The sequence below is a fragment of the Peromyscus maniculatus genome, chromosome 17 (genome assembly GCF_049852395.1).
Source record: "Peromyscus maniculatus bairdii isolate BWxNUB_F1_BW_parent chromosome 17, HU_Pman_BW_mat_3.1, whole genome shotgun sequence".
Taxonomy (NCBI): domain Eukaryota; kingdom Metazoa; phylum Chordata; class Mammalia; order Rodentia; family Cricetidae; genus Peromyscus; species Peromyscus maniculatus.
The window spans coordinates 12,176,645-12,190,404 of NC_134868.1; the positions used below are offsets into that span (position 1 = coordinate 12,176,645).

Consider the following 13,760-nt stretch of genomic DNA (forward strand, 5'->3'; position numbering starts at 1 on the left):
TTTGTAGAGAGTAGCCAAGACTTATCAGAAAGAACTAAACAGAGAATAGCTTGAAAATTCAGGGATTACTATGGGTTAACCAAAAATTGAGGTCACTCTAAAGCCCATAAAAGATGTATAAAATTTAAACTCTCAAAACAGATGAACAGGGGCTGGAGAAATGGCTAAGAGGTTAAGAGCACTGGCTGCTCTTCTGGAGGTCCTGAGTTAAATTCCCAGCAACTACATGTTGGCTCACAACCATCTATAATGAGATCTGGTGCCTTCTTTTGGTGTGCAGGCATACATGCAGGCAGAACACTGTTGCTGTACAATAATGCTTTTGTATACTAGTTTAATAAAACACTGATTGGCTAGTAGCCAGGCAGGAAGTATAAGCAGGATAAGCAGACAAAGAGAATTCTGGAGAGGAAGGCTGAGGCAGGAGACACTAGCCTGTCATACAGGGAGCAGCATGTAATGGCACACAGGTAAAGCCATGGAAAACATGGCAACATATAGATTAACAGAAATGGGATGAGTGTAAATGCAAGAGCTAGTCAGTAGTAAGCCTGACCTAATGGCTAAGCACTTTTAATTAACATAAGACTCTGTGTGTTTACTTGGGTCTGAGCTGCTGCTGACTGGGCAGGACACAGGAAAACTTTCAACTAAAAATGGTGCCCAACATGGGGCTCAAACCCACAACCCTGAGATTAAGAGTCTCGTGCTCTACTGACTGAGCTACACACTGTACACATCATAAATAAATAAATCTTAATAAAAACAGATAAACATTCTGTCCAAAATAGAACCTAATCCTTACTCAGTAAGATGTTGAGGGTTGCTTATGGTAGCTGAAAGGGCCAAAAAAGGACATCGGATCATGACAAGGAGATGCTCCCAGATTTCTGCTCCAATTTCTCCACCAAGACAATGTACCTATAAAAGAAAAGAAGGTGTTCAACTGGCAGGTTAGCTTTAAGAATGGCAAATTAAATTAATATGTGGAATCTTAAGTTGGTCATAAGTATTTCCCATCACCTTTAATGAACCATGGGAAGTTTAAAGAAGTGCTAGAAGAATCCAGATGTAGGACATATTGGCAAATGAAATTTCCTTAATATTTTTAACCAACCCATCTGTGATTCCTTTTAATTTTGCTTTCAAAACTTTCTTTCAGGCCTATGTATTTCTTGCCATGTCTATTGACAATCAAAGCACCACCACATCTTAGTCAGGATACAGTGCCTTTGGGACTATTTCTTTAATTGTACACCTACATTCTTGACATCACAGACAAAATGGTATACTTCAAAGAGAAGCCATATCTAGTCATGTCACTGGTTAATGTTTTTCCATTCGTTGTGGGACAAATTTAAACATTTAATGAGATATACAATGATTGGCATATTGGGCCCACTCCTACTATTCCAGCATCATCTGAAGTCACTCATCCCCAGTCTTCCTGCGACCCCAGACACATCAGTCATTTCTTGGTTTCTCAGTATACATTTGACACCCCAGAACTTTCACATTGCTATCTCCATGTATAAAATAGTCTTATCAATAAAGTATGAAGCCAACAAATATAACCACAGCCTCTTAATCTGTGAAGTTCATCTTGGTGTCACTAGTTTAAAAAGATTTTGCCGATCATCCATCCATTCCAGAATGGTCCTCCAGCCTGCCTTCTGTCATGGTTGCAATTGTGATTGATACTCTCGATCATCACAGTAGCACTACTGGCAGCTTGCAAACATCTGTATTCCCTGGTTTAACTTATCTTTCTCACTTAATCTTTATCTTCAAATCTGGATGATTCTAGCATTGGTACAGGGAGGCATATCTCAAATGAAGCCGAGTAAATGAATGCATGACCAAACACAATTAGACAGGCAAAAGGTTTTATTTTTTGAATGTGGTCTTAAATAAACAAGTTACGTTTGACACTTGGAGACAAACTTTAAAAGACTTAAATTTTATACATATGTGTGTTTGATCTACATGTATGTATGGCCTTGTATTATTTAAATAAAACTATCCAGAGTCCCCAGGACACAAATATGTAGGTTAACTAAAAATAAACATAACAAGTCAGTATCAAAAAATAAATAAATAAAAGCCCAGCTTGTTTGATAATTTCAAGTTTACAACAGAAAGGAAGGGGCTGGGAATTTGTGTCAGTGGTGGACTACTTCAGAGACCTGGATTTAGTCTCTGGGATTACAAACTGTTTATTATTGTTATTGTTATTGTTATTATTATTATTATTATTATTATTAATTATTATTACTGAAACGAAGTAAAGATTAGCTAAATATAGGCTTCTTTTTTCTTCTCAGTTTAAAATCCAGGAACAAAAAAAAAATGTATTTTCCTAGGATGCTCTAGGTCTCTGTGAATAAGTATACTCAATGATGCTGCCATATAACTTCACTCTGTAGCTTCCATCAGAACTTCTACATCTACATTGGTTTTCACCCCATGCTCTCTGCCCAGGGAAACTGATCCATAAACACTACTTCAATGGGATTCCATGTTCTCTGGATCTCTAGCTCTGACCAACTTCTGAGCTGTGGTTACTGAGGGAGTAAGCTGAGATCGGTTTTCCATTGGCCCCCTCCCAGGTTGCCCGATCCAGCTGTGCACCTCAGCTAAGGAACACTCCTTGAAATGTAGCCCACTCAACCAGAATCTCTTTTGGAACCTGAAGCAAATACTTCCTTCCCTTGTCCCTTTAGGTCTAACAATAAGTTCCTCACTCTGGATTTCCTCACAAATGTCTTTTTAAAAACATACTTTTAAAACCATATTTTGAATAGGCTATTTGTTTTCCTTAAGGGTCATTGTTAGGTGGGCAGTGGTGGCACAAGCCTTTAATCCAGGAGGTAGAGGCAAGCGGATCTCTTGAGTTCAAGGCCAGCCTGACCTATAAACTAAATTCCAAGATAGCCAGGACCATTTCACAAAAAAAAAAAAAAAAAAAAAACAGTCTTGAAAAAAACAAAAACAAAACAAAAAAATTATAGTCCTGACAGGATATATCCTCAACTGCAGCCAGTAAGAACACCCACCATGTGTATTTATTCTCTACCATTCCTTATAAAAGGCAGGCCTTGCCCACCTACCATCTCTTTCTCTTTCTTTTCCTTTGCTCTGATCCCCAGGGACTAGTCTCTGTCCCTTCTCTCCCTTCCCCTCAATAAACCTCCCATTGTGGGCCCTGTTGTATGGTGTGACTCCTTCTCGCTGTTTTTAAAATACAACAGTCGGAACGGACAGAATTGTTTGTATCATCAGCATCACTTGCTGGAAGAACATGGAAAAACTTTTGCTTTGAAGACCAGACTTGATTTTGGATTTCCATCAAGGGAAACTCGTGTCATGAGTTTAATTCTGTCTCCTCCACAACAGCATCCCCGATGAAGACTGGTTTCTCACGCATGTAGAACTCTCACCCATTTACACTATTGAGTCACAGCAGAAGAAGTGAGCCAAAAGGGTAATCCAACTGGGGAAAATGTTCAGAAGGAAATTGCCACCAAAACTGAACTCCATCCAAGGGGCAGATGTCCCAAAGCAGCAAAGACATGCAGTATTTAAGAACACTGGGAAGTTAGCCTGAGAAGTGAAATCAAACCTACCTCATCAAATATAACGTATCTGATCTTCTTCACCCAGTTTTGGCGATGAGGAGCAAGTAGCAGAATTTCAAAGCAGGCAGGCACGGTAATAAGCACCTAAAAACAACAGTATCATGTGAAGTAACACTTAGGATGCGCATAGTTATAAAACTACACGAGGTAAAGCTTATGAGTCCTGAATGTATCTTCTAATAGTAGAAATCTGGTACTACTTCTAAGAATTAGATTCATTACACTTGTGATGTATTAGTTTAGACCACATGAAACTTCAATTTATTAAACAAAATAGTAAAGTATCAAATTTGCAGGCAGGTTCTTCTTTCTGGGCCTTCCAACTGTGTCTAGCCCTAAATGGAACACCAATATTGACCTCTTTCCCAAGCCCTTCAGGAAATGGTCAGTAAAGGAGGTGGAAAGAACGAGAGAGCCAGGGGAAGGGGTAGAGTATTGTGGACTGCCATCTTCTCCACAAGTCATGGCAGTTTCCCTCATGACCTCACAGCAACTGTGGTTATCTGTACAAGACCTGCAGAAAATCAAACCAGTTGAAATTCCAGCATGAATGAGGAAGCAGCTCACAAGGCCACACCCCTGCCGAGGAGTTATTGCCACTGAGTGGCTGCTGGGAAAGGGACATGATACTGGGAGAGGTGTGGTGGTTTAGAGGGAGAAGACGGATAGAAAGAGAAAATGAGGGTGGGTGGATATGATCATAATGCACTTTAAACATGTATACATTCTCAAAGAATAAGTAAAAATGTTATAACTAAATAAATATTTTAGAAAAAACATATAAAAATCAAAGTCATTAATTTTAACTATTTCAATTCTTTCAAATCTAACAGTAATAGAGAATTTGTGTTGGAAAATGTTACTATGAAAGGCAATCCAGGCAGCACACTGCCAATTCTACAATATAATGCTCTACAAGCATGTTTTATTTTTCATTGTATCCTAATTATTGATCTGAAAATTCAATAAGAAAGAAAACCATAAATTCATTAACACTACAACACATTCATTAACTACAACACAACACAACATTTTTACTAACTAAAATGAGGATCTTTAAAAAGAGAAAGTAATTATGATAATATGTTGCTGTCCACCAAGTTTTGGTAGCATGTAAAGATCTTTGGATCATTTTGAATCCCACTGTAAAGCAACAGGATGAATGAGCTATAAACTAAAAGTTTAAATCAAAACGAAAGCATCTTTAGAGAACTGAGTCTATTTTTCACATTTTTTTTTTTTTTTTTTTTTTTGGTTTTTGAGACAGGGTTTCTCTGTGTAGCTTTGCACCTTTCTTGGATCTCGCTCTGTAGACCATGCTGGCCTCAAACTCACAAAGATCCGCCTGCCTCTGCCTCCCAAGTGCTGGGATTCAAGGCGTGCGCCACCACCGCCCAGCTATTTTTCACATTCTTTAGAATGTAACAAATTTCTATTTTCTTTGAAGCAGTTTTGTCCTTCACAAATTCAAGGAAATTATTTTCACAGGTCTTGTGAAAGTGTTAGATTTCTAGTCAAAAGGATATAACATTGTTATATAACTTGATGTCAAATTTATTAAATAGTATGTCCAACCTGGCAGTTCAGGGCATCATGACGATAATCTCTAGTGAAAACACCGCACAGAGCTTCACCGGCTGGCAGAATTTTGGTGTAACGATTTTGAACCGTTGCTGCCACTTGATTAACAAGAGCCTGTAGATACATAATAAAGTGTAGATCAGCAAAACTTAATGGAATTATAGAGATGTTCAAAACTATGTTCTGCTATGAATTCAGAAAACTTGATAAACCCTTTCCTCTACCTACACTACACTAAAAAGCTCTCCCTTTGAGCTGTTGGACTAAATATCTGAACTTTGATTACTGATTTGATTACTTTGATTCTGAAAGTAAAATGGCAAATGTGTCCTTTATAGCAGAATTAACATTCATAGCACAATAATTGAATGATCACCATTTACAATCTGAGTCTATCGCAGGAAGAGCACAATAAATCACTCAATGAATAATATGCATAATAAATCACTCAAATCACTACTACAGGAAGAGATAGATTAATATCTCATATTTCAGAACCTCCCCCAGATGTCAGAAGCTTGACTACATACACAAATCTGTATAGTCTCCTTAGGATCAAGCAGACAGCATGTCCAGTGGAATCCATAAACCTTTAAACAACTGTTACATGCTTTATACTCCCAAATGTACACACCACATAGATGAAAGTGTAAAATTTATAATATATCCATAAATATATTTAAAAGTGACATTCCAGTGTCAGTGACATTAATGTATCTGAACACACAATCCCCTGGTGCCAGCTAGTTTTATGTTAATTTGACCCACGCTTGTGTCGTCATTTGGGCATAGGAAAGCCCTGGGTTAGTTATCCTGGCTGCCATAGCAAAACAGGATGAGCAAGCCGTGAGGGAGGGAGCCAATACCCAGGACTCCTCCATGGCCTCTGCATCAATTCCTGTGTCCAGGTTCTGGACAGTTTGAGTTCTTACCCTGATTCTCTCAGTGATGGACTGTGCTGTGGAAGTGTAAGCTGAAATAAAGCCCTTCCTCTGCAAACTTCTTTTGGTTATGATGTTTTATCACAGCAATAGGAACAAGAAAGAAGACAGCCTCCAAATGAAAATGTGGATAGTGCCAATTATACAAGAATTTTAATATTATCATTGGAATAGATAACTCTCGTCATTCATAATGTAAGATAAAAGCTTGATCCATGAATATGTATTTCATTGTGGTTCAGAGAAATTTGATGACTTAGTAAAAAGGCAAACTCTTCCATTATGAAAAATAGGCAAATGTATCCTCATCAAGCACTTCACAAATAAAGAAATATCAAAAGTTATGCATAATAAATCACTCAAATCACTACTCATAGAAATGCACATCTAAATATGTAAACATAAAAATGTACAACTAAATGTACATCTAAAAACTCAGTTGCCTCTGAGTATAGCATGAGCTCACTGAATAACAACAGGAACCTTGGAAAGAGTTGAGATTCCACCTCACTCCAAGTAGAATGGTTAAATCAAGGAAACAAGTATTAACAGTTGGGAGAAAATATATGAAAAGGGGGACCCTTAATCACAATGGGAAAAGTATCAACTGGTATACTCTTTATAGAAACCATTGTTGAGGTTTCACAAAGCACTAAAAATAAAACTACCTCATGACCTAGCTACATGACTCCTTCCTGGGTATATACCCAAAGATCTTCAAGTCTCATTACAGAGATACGTGCACATCCATGTTCATATTTCTACTACTCCGATAGCTAGGAAATGGAAGCAGCCTTGACATGCATGAACAAATTAATAGAACAAGAAAATGTACAAATAGATAGTTTTATTCAAATATAAACAAAAGTGAAACAATGTTGTTCACAGAAAAATGGGAAATATTATATAAAGCAAAATAACACAGACTCAGAAGACAAATGCCACATGTTTTCTCTTATATTTGGATAATAAAATTTAGTTTTTAGTGTATATATATATATGTATGTATATATATATATATATATATATATATATATATATATATATATATATATATATGTATAATGTGGGTGAGAGTGGGTATAGGGCATGAAACTAGAAAGAGAATTATGAGAGGGAAAATAGGTCATAAGGGGGAAGGGAAATAAAATAATAGAATATGAGGTTGATATATTGTGCACCCCAATAAATTTATCTGGGGGTCAGAGAATAAAACAGCCACTATATTAAACATAGATTTAGGCAGTGGTAGCACATGCCTTTAATCCTTGCATTCCAGACACAGAGATTCATGCAGATCTCTGTGAGTTCATAGCCACACTAGAAACAGCCAGGCATGGTGACATATGCCTTTAATCCCAGGAAATGATGGCAGGAAGCAGAAAGGTACATAAGGCGTGAGGACCAGGAACTAGAGCCTTGTTAAGATTTTAGGCCGGGCGTTGGTGGCGCACGCCTTTAATCCCAGCACTCGGGAGGCAGAGCCAGGCGGATCTCTGTGAGTTCGAGGCCAGCCTGGACTACCAAGTGAGCTCCAGGAAAGGCACAAAGCTACACAGAGAAACCCTGTCTCGAAAAACCAAAAAAAAAAAAAAAAAAAAAAAAAAAAAAGATTTTAGGCTTTTAGCAGCAGTTCAGCTGAGATGCATTTGGATGAGGACTCAGAGGCTTCCAGTCTGAGGAAACAGGATCAGCTGAGGAGTTGGCGAGGTGAGGTTAGCTGTGGCTTGTTCTGTCTCTCTGATCTTTTAGAATTCACCCCAATACCTGGCTCCTGGGCTTGTTTTTATGACTAAGACCTTTAAATATTGGTCTACAAGAACATACATGACTTGAAAGTGGAGTGGGGTCTACACAACAATGAAGGGGAGCAGTGGAGGGGGATTGCATCCTAGGAGAGGGGAGTGGTGAAGGAGGGTCAAAAAAAGTTAAAAAAAAAAAACTATATACAAACATTCTATTATAAAGCCCATTACTTTGCATGATAATTTTTAACTGGTGAAAATAATTAAAGGAAACTAGATAACCGAAGTCTACCACATAACCAAAGTCTAATATTTCTGAGTAAGTTCTGGAATGAAGAAAACTATTACAGGCACTGGATCCCTACCTTTGTTGGTGCAACATACACAACCACGCCGTCATCGCTCTCCTTTAGCACCTTCTCCATGCAGTAGTAGGAAGCGTAGGTCTTACCAGAGGACGTTGGGGCAACAATCACTGCAGACTCATAGTTATCCACCACATCCAGGAGCTCTCGCTGCAGGGGTCAGATCATGATTTGTGTCAATCAAACAAGCCCTATGCTACCCACAGAGATCAGTCTTTTTCCAATTGATCTTTCTGAGCCTCGGGGATGGAGTGCTGCAGACACACAGAAAAAATTAAAAGGAAGCTCCAACAGACTACTCATTCTCTCAAGTGATGCAGTTTGCTTGCTTTGGAGCAGCTGAGAGATGAGTCTCATGTGCGACAATGGAGTAAAAAAGTCTAAAAAGCGCTGCACAGAAAAGGGAGATGGAAAAGGAGCCAATGAGGAGGACAGTGAAGCAAGTCTGTGGAATGATGGATATGTGGTCAAAGTACACAACATACATGGAAGAAAAGACCATAATTAAACATGTTCTTGTGTATAATTTATAATAATAATAAAGAAAAATCACTCAAAAATAATGTCAGAAAAAGATCTTATTATTAGGAAGGCTGTTTTTAATAGTTAGGAGTACACAATGTCTGAGAAATACAACTGTTGGAACCAGCCAACCCATATTTTTATGGCAGTCAGCAAATGGTTGAAGCACAGAAACAGCAAATTCATCATTTTCCTGCTTACCCTCGATGGGCAACTATGTGGGAGCATTCTCTCTGCATCCTATGATTTTATTCATCAAGATGGTGAATAGTCAAAAGAATGGAAAACCTACGCGAAGTACAGAAGACAGGAAGTACGCTAAAATCCTAGCCTGTCTACCCCGTGAATCTAGTCCTCCCCACATGCCACATTTCAGAACGAAAGAGGCGTGAAAGAATTAGAAGGTGCATGGGAAGTAGGAGTAAATGAGACTGCTCTGTAGCCTACACTGAAATAAGTACTTGATCCCCTGCTCATGGAAAATCAGCATTTTGTAAAGGAACCCCAACATTAACAGCATAAGAAAAGGTCCATGCTCCAGTTTGCATATGGCTTCATGTCCTCCAGGAATCCTGGAATCTTGTCCCCAAGGTGAGGATATTTGGAGGCATTGGAATTTTTAAGAAGTGGAGTATACCTAGAGGGCCATACACTATGAGTCCCAGCCTTGGGAAATAATTGTGATGAGAATCCTTTCTAAAAAGTTTGTTCTATGTGTGCCAGCCTTGGGAAATAATTGTGATGAGAATCCTTTCTAAAAAGTTTGTTCTATGTGTGCCCCCCTTGGGAAATAATTGTGATGAGAATCCTTTCTAAAAAGTTTGTTCTATAAGGCTTCAGCCCAACTAGCTCTCTGATTCTTGCTTTCACAGTGTTATGCTTTCTCACACAAGCTGCCCAACCATAATGTGATGCCATTCTGTTGTCAAGCTGGCATTGAAAGCCAGACCAATGGAGTCATCCAATCTCTGGTGTGGAAACTCCAGAAATGGAAGGTAAATGAGCATCTTTACATTAAAGCTAGGCTGCCTCGGGTTTTTCATTACATTAGTGAAAAATGGCTTACAAAACCTGAACTAAATGAGAAAACTAGTCAGACTAAACCTACAAATTTGCATTTGCATAAGTAAATAATGTTCATTTTATCAGATATATATTATATATGCATATATGTATATATTTAATTGTGTGCAGAAGTAGTTACTTCTAAATTGTGTAGCTATCAATATTTATCTTATATGTGTTTACAGAAATATAGCTAGAATAGCAGTGTGTGCAGTCTGTAAATCCATAAATAATTTTTCCACTGTCTAAATTACCTGAATTTCTTCACGAGTACTTATATTGTTTGTTTACATATGAAATTCTATTGGCAGAGAGAAAACCTGGAGCCTGGTACAGAATGAGAATAGCTAATAGCAGAGACCTTTTCAATCTTTGAATCTCTGTGGGTGAATTCAACCAATAACTCACCAAGGAAATGGTCTACATAGTAAATGAAAATTTTAACTTCTTTAAATGAAAGAATTAGTCCAAATGAGACATTTTAAATATCAATAAATTTTAAGTGAAATGACTTTTAAATGGAATAACTCAATATTATGAAGTCCATGACAAATACAAATATTAACACACACACATACACACACATATATATATATATATACATATATATATATATATGTGTGTGTATATATATATATATAGAGAGAGAGAGAGCTGTAGCAATAAGAAACTCCATGATGCATACAAGATTACAAAATATAAGAATTATTTTCATTCATATTTTTACCTGCCATGTATCAGGAATAAAATCTTGGACCCTTGGGTCTGGATCTTTTCTTTCTTCTCGTATCAAATAGTGACCCATATGTTGTAGTTGGAACCGAGCTGGCCCAATTCCAACAGAATATTTATTATTCTTTTTTGTTGTTTTTATATCATCTGCTTCATCCTGTGTTGTTTTAAAAGATTATTTTGAAAAAAATTTAAGTTACAGCATCATTGAAATAACTGAAGTGTTTATGACTTAGCTTCTTCTATATGAAAATAATTTTTATCATCCTTCAAACATCATGAAACATTATGACTTTTCTGAAACACAAACAAATCAGGAGAAGTCAAGATTTTCAAATGTTTACTCTAATGTTTGTAGCTACAGTCTGACATATTTAAAATAAGTCAACACCATTTGAGCTGTTTTGTTATAATTAAGTATCAGGTTAGTTTTAAAAGTCTGCAGAAATCATCGGACATTTAGTGTGATAGCCAAGTTCTATAAAAAATTTCTAATTCTTGATTAATTCAACTTTTGGCAGTTGAATTAACTAAGATGATATTTTATATTAAAAATAAACATAAAAGAGATCACTCTATCTGACATGTGCTTTATGTATAGCAAATAATGGTTGAGTTCAAATAAATGTATCACAACATGTTACCTGGGTTGGATACAAAGAATTTGCTAGGTCTTCAAACCCTAAGTACATAAGACATCTGGCTATGAGCTTCCGGTCTGGTTCTTGCAGGAGTTCAGAGTATTTGTCCAATAAGGAATGGATTCTCTTCATCATATCAACAGCTATGCTTAAGTCTTTGGTGGTTTTACCTTGGCACAAAATATAAATAATAAAATTATTGTAAAAGCCATCAAAATAACAAATGTTTATTAATAAAGATCAATTACCTAGCCTATCAATCTTCACTACACTTATTGAAACTCACTGTCTTACTCACCATCAATGGATATTTGAGACTAGAAAGGACCAGATAAAAATCTTACAGTTCACAATTAAAATATTGTTAAAATTGAAGTTTGTAGGATTTTATGGTGAATTATAAACATTTTCTTTTGGCCATGTCTCCTCTGTTAAAAATATAATTTCATGATTTTAAATATAAGATTATAATCGTAGCAACATTCATTTTGCCCTATTTTCCACAGAGAAATACTGGCTGTGAGCCCTGAATCCACAGTTCGCTCAGTGCAATCCATCTCTTCCAGCTACCACATCCAGACTCTGACAACCTGTCCACTTCTCTGGCATCACACACACTGTTTATTCTCCCCGCTGCTAAACTCTTCATTCTCACACCTGTTTTGGTCCCACTTTTCCTTTAGTTGGTGCCCACTCTCACCTATTAAACGAGTACTACTAATCCCATATTGAAAGCTATTATACAGGAGGAAGCCAAGTAAAGGAAACAGAGGTCTTACACTCCGGGAGCAGTCAGTTCACTTACACAGTATATGATATGCGATTGGTTCACACCGAGCATTGGAAACTACAGACATTATATGGGGCTGATTCCTGAGGAAGTCTTTATGGAAAGATCGTTCATGAACTGGATGTGGAGGATAGGTGAAATCTGGTCGTATGAAAAGTAAGAACAAGAGCATCTCTGGCAGTTACTAATCTTAATTTCTCTATCCACCATGTAGTTCCAAAGATTCCTTATTTATGTCTCTGTGGTACTGGGAATTCTACATACCTAGGTAAAAGTATGTGTTTCCTGGTCCTCCTTGTGGTTAAAGTGCCCTGTGACTAAATTCTGACTAAGGATATCTGAGTATAAGATTTTGGTGTGGCCAGGAAAGTACATTAAAGGAGAGAGAGGGCGCTGGAGAGACGGGTCAGTGGGGAGGGCAGTTGCCACTCTTATGGAGTTGGGTTCCCAACAATGATGTCAGAAGCCTCACAATCACCTGGAACTCCAGCTTTAGAGAATCTGATGTCTTCGCCTGCATCTGTGGGCACCTTACACACACACACACACACACACACAGAGAGAGAGAGAGAGAGAGAGAGAGAGAGAGAGAGAGAGAGAGAGAGAGAGAGAGAGAGAGAGAGAGAAAATAAATCTGAAGATACTTTACTCTCCATCAGTGTGCAGATGGAGAGTAAAACAGAGCTATGTAAATGACTTATGAAAGGTCACAACTCTGGGCATAGGCACTAGGATATTGAACTTCTAACCTTTCCTAGAAGTACTTAGTGCCTTAAAAGACTGTCTCTGCTTCTACCACTAACCATGGGTCCTGCCCACTTTCTCCTTGCTGGACAGAAGAACCCAGAAATCCCAGCTGGGATTCTGCTATCAGTCTACAATACCTATAAGCAATCTCAAATGAAATAAAGCACTATATTCTTGAAGCCACTCTAAATTCTGATCTCTGTTGGTAGTATCCAGCTGCAAATCAGATTCAGTGTCTTATTTGGAAAGCAAGATAAATATATGCTAAGGTAAATCATATACCTCTAACTAGTTTAGACATCTCTACCTAGGCAGTCCTACTTTATCCTTGTCATCCTCTTTCTATGTCTTATCTTATTTCCCTCCATGGAAATGTAAAGGAGAGTACATGGAATAACCTCACTCACTTTGGAAGTAGTCTGTAAGGTAGGGGTTGATGGTAAATTTTACAAGATCTGGAATCACCTGGAGGATGGGCCTATGAACATGCTTGTAAGGGATTACCTTTATTAGGCTAATTAATGCAAGAAAACCCATCTTAACTGTGAGTGGAATATGATGTAACCAGCTGCTTCAAACTCCTGCTACTTTGATATGCCCTCCCCAACAATCAACTGTCCCCTTGAGCTGTCAGATAGAATAAACCCTTTCTCCATTAAGTTGCCTTTGTCAAAGTATTTTATCACAACAATCAATGGGAAACTAACTTAGGAGGCAAACATAAGCACCAACTTATCCAGAAAGAAAATGTTTATACTTCAGAACTCAAAAGTGAATGACGGGTTCTTGCTCTGTGCCGCATTGTTATTGGTCCTGCTAACAATGCTCTCTTCCTGCTCAGCAGTTAGTTTAAACCTGTCTTTAATTGTGCTTACGAATGTGCTATGTCTTTGCTGTTGGCCACCTCTCTGAGATGTCATTGCTCATTGATAAAAACAGAGGCAAAAATCCTTTAGGGCTCCTACTATACAAATTTCTGGTTAGCAGGTGACA

The 13,760-nt window shown here is 37.7% G+C and overlaps 1 protein-coding gene across 2 annotated transcripts in view; it reads right to left on the reverse strand.

Moving 5' to 3' along the window:
* LOC102905926 (putative ATP-dependent RNA helicase DDX60) overlaps nucleotides 1–13,760 on the reverse strand; it is a 101,220-nt gene that overhangs the window by 43,721 nt on the left and 43,739 nt on the right. For both annotated transcript variants that reach the window (XM_076553286.1, XM_076553285.1), the window contains 6 exons: nucleotides 11,234–11,400; nucleotides 10,585–10,746; nucleotides 8,271–8,420; nucleotides 5,214–5,333; nucleotides 3,627–3,722; nucleotides 806–921 (listed from right to left, as the gene is read on the reverse strand). In XM_076553286.1, the coding sequence (XP_076409401.1) occupies nucleotides 806–921; nucleotides 3,627–3,722; nucleotides 5,214–5,333; nucleotides 8,271–8,420; nucleotides 10,585–10,746; nucleotides 11,234–11,400 (811 nt within the window). The remainder of the gene's footprint in view (nucleotides 1–805; nucleotides 922–3,626; nucleotides 3,723–5,213; nucleotides 5,334–8,270; nucleotides 8,421–10,584; nucleotides 10,747–11,233; nucleotides 11,401–13,760) is intronic.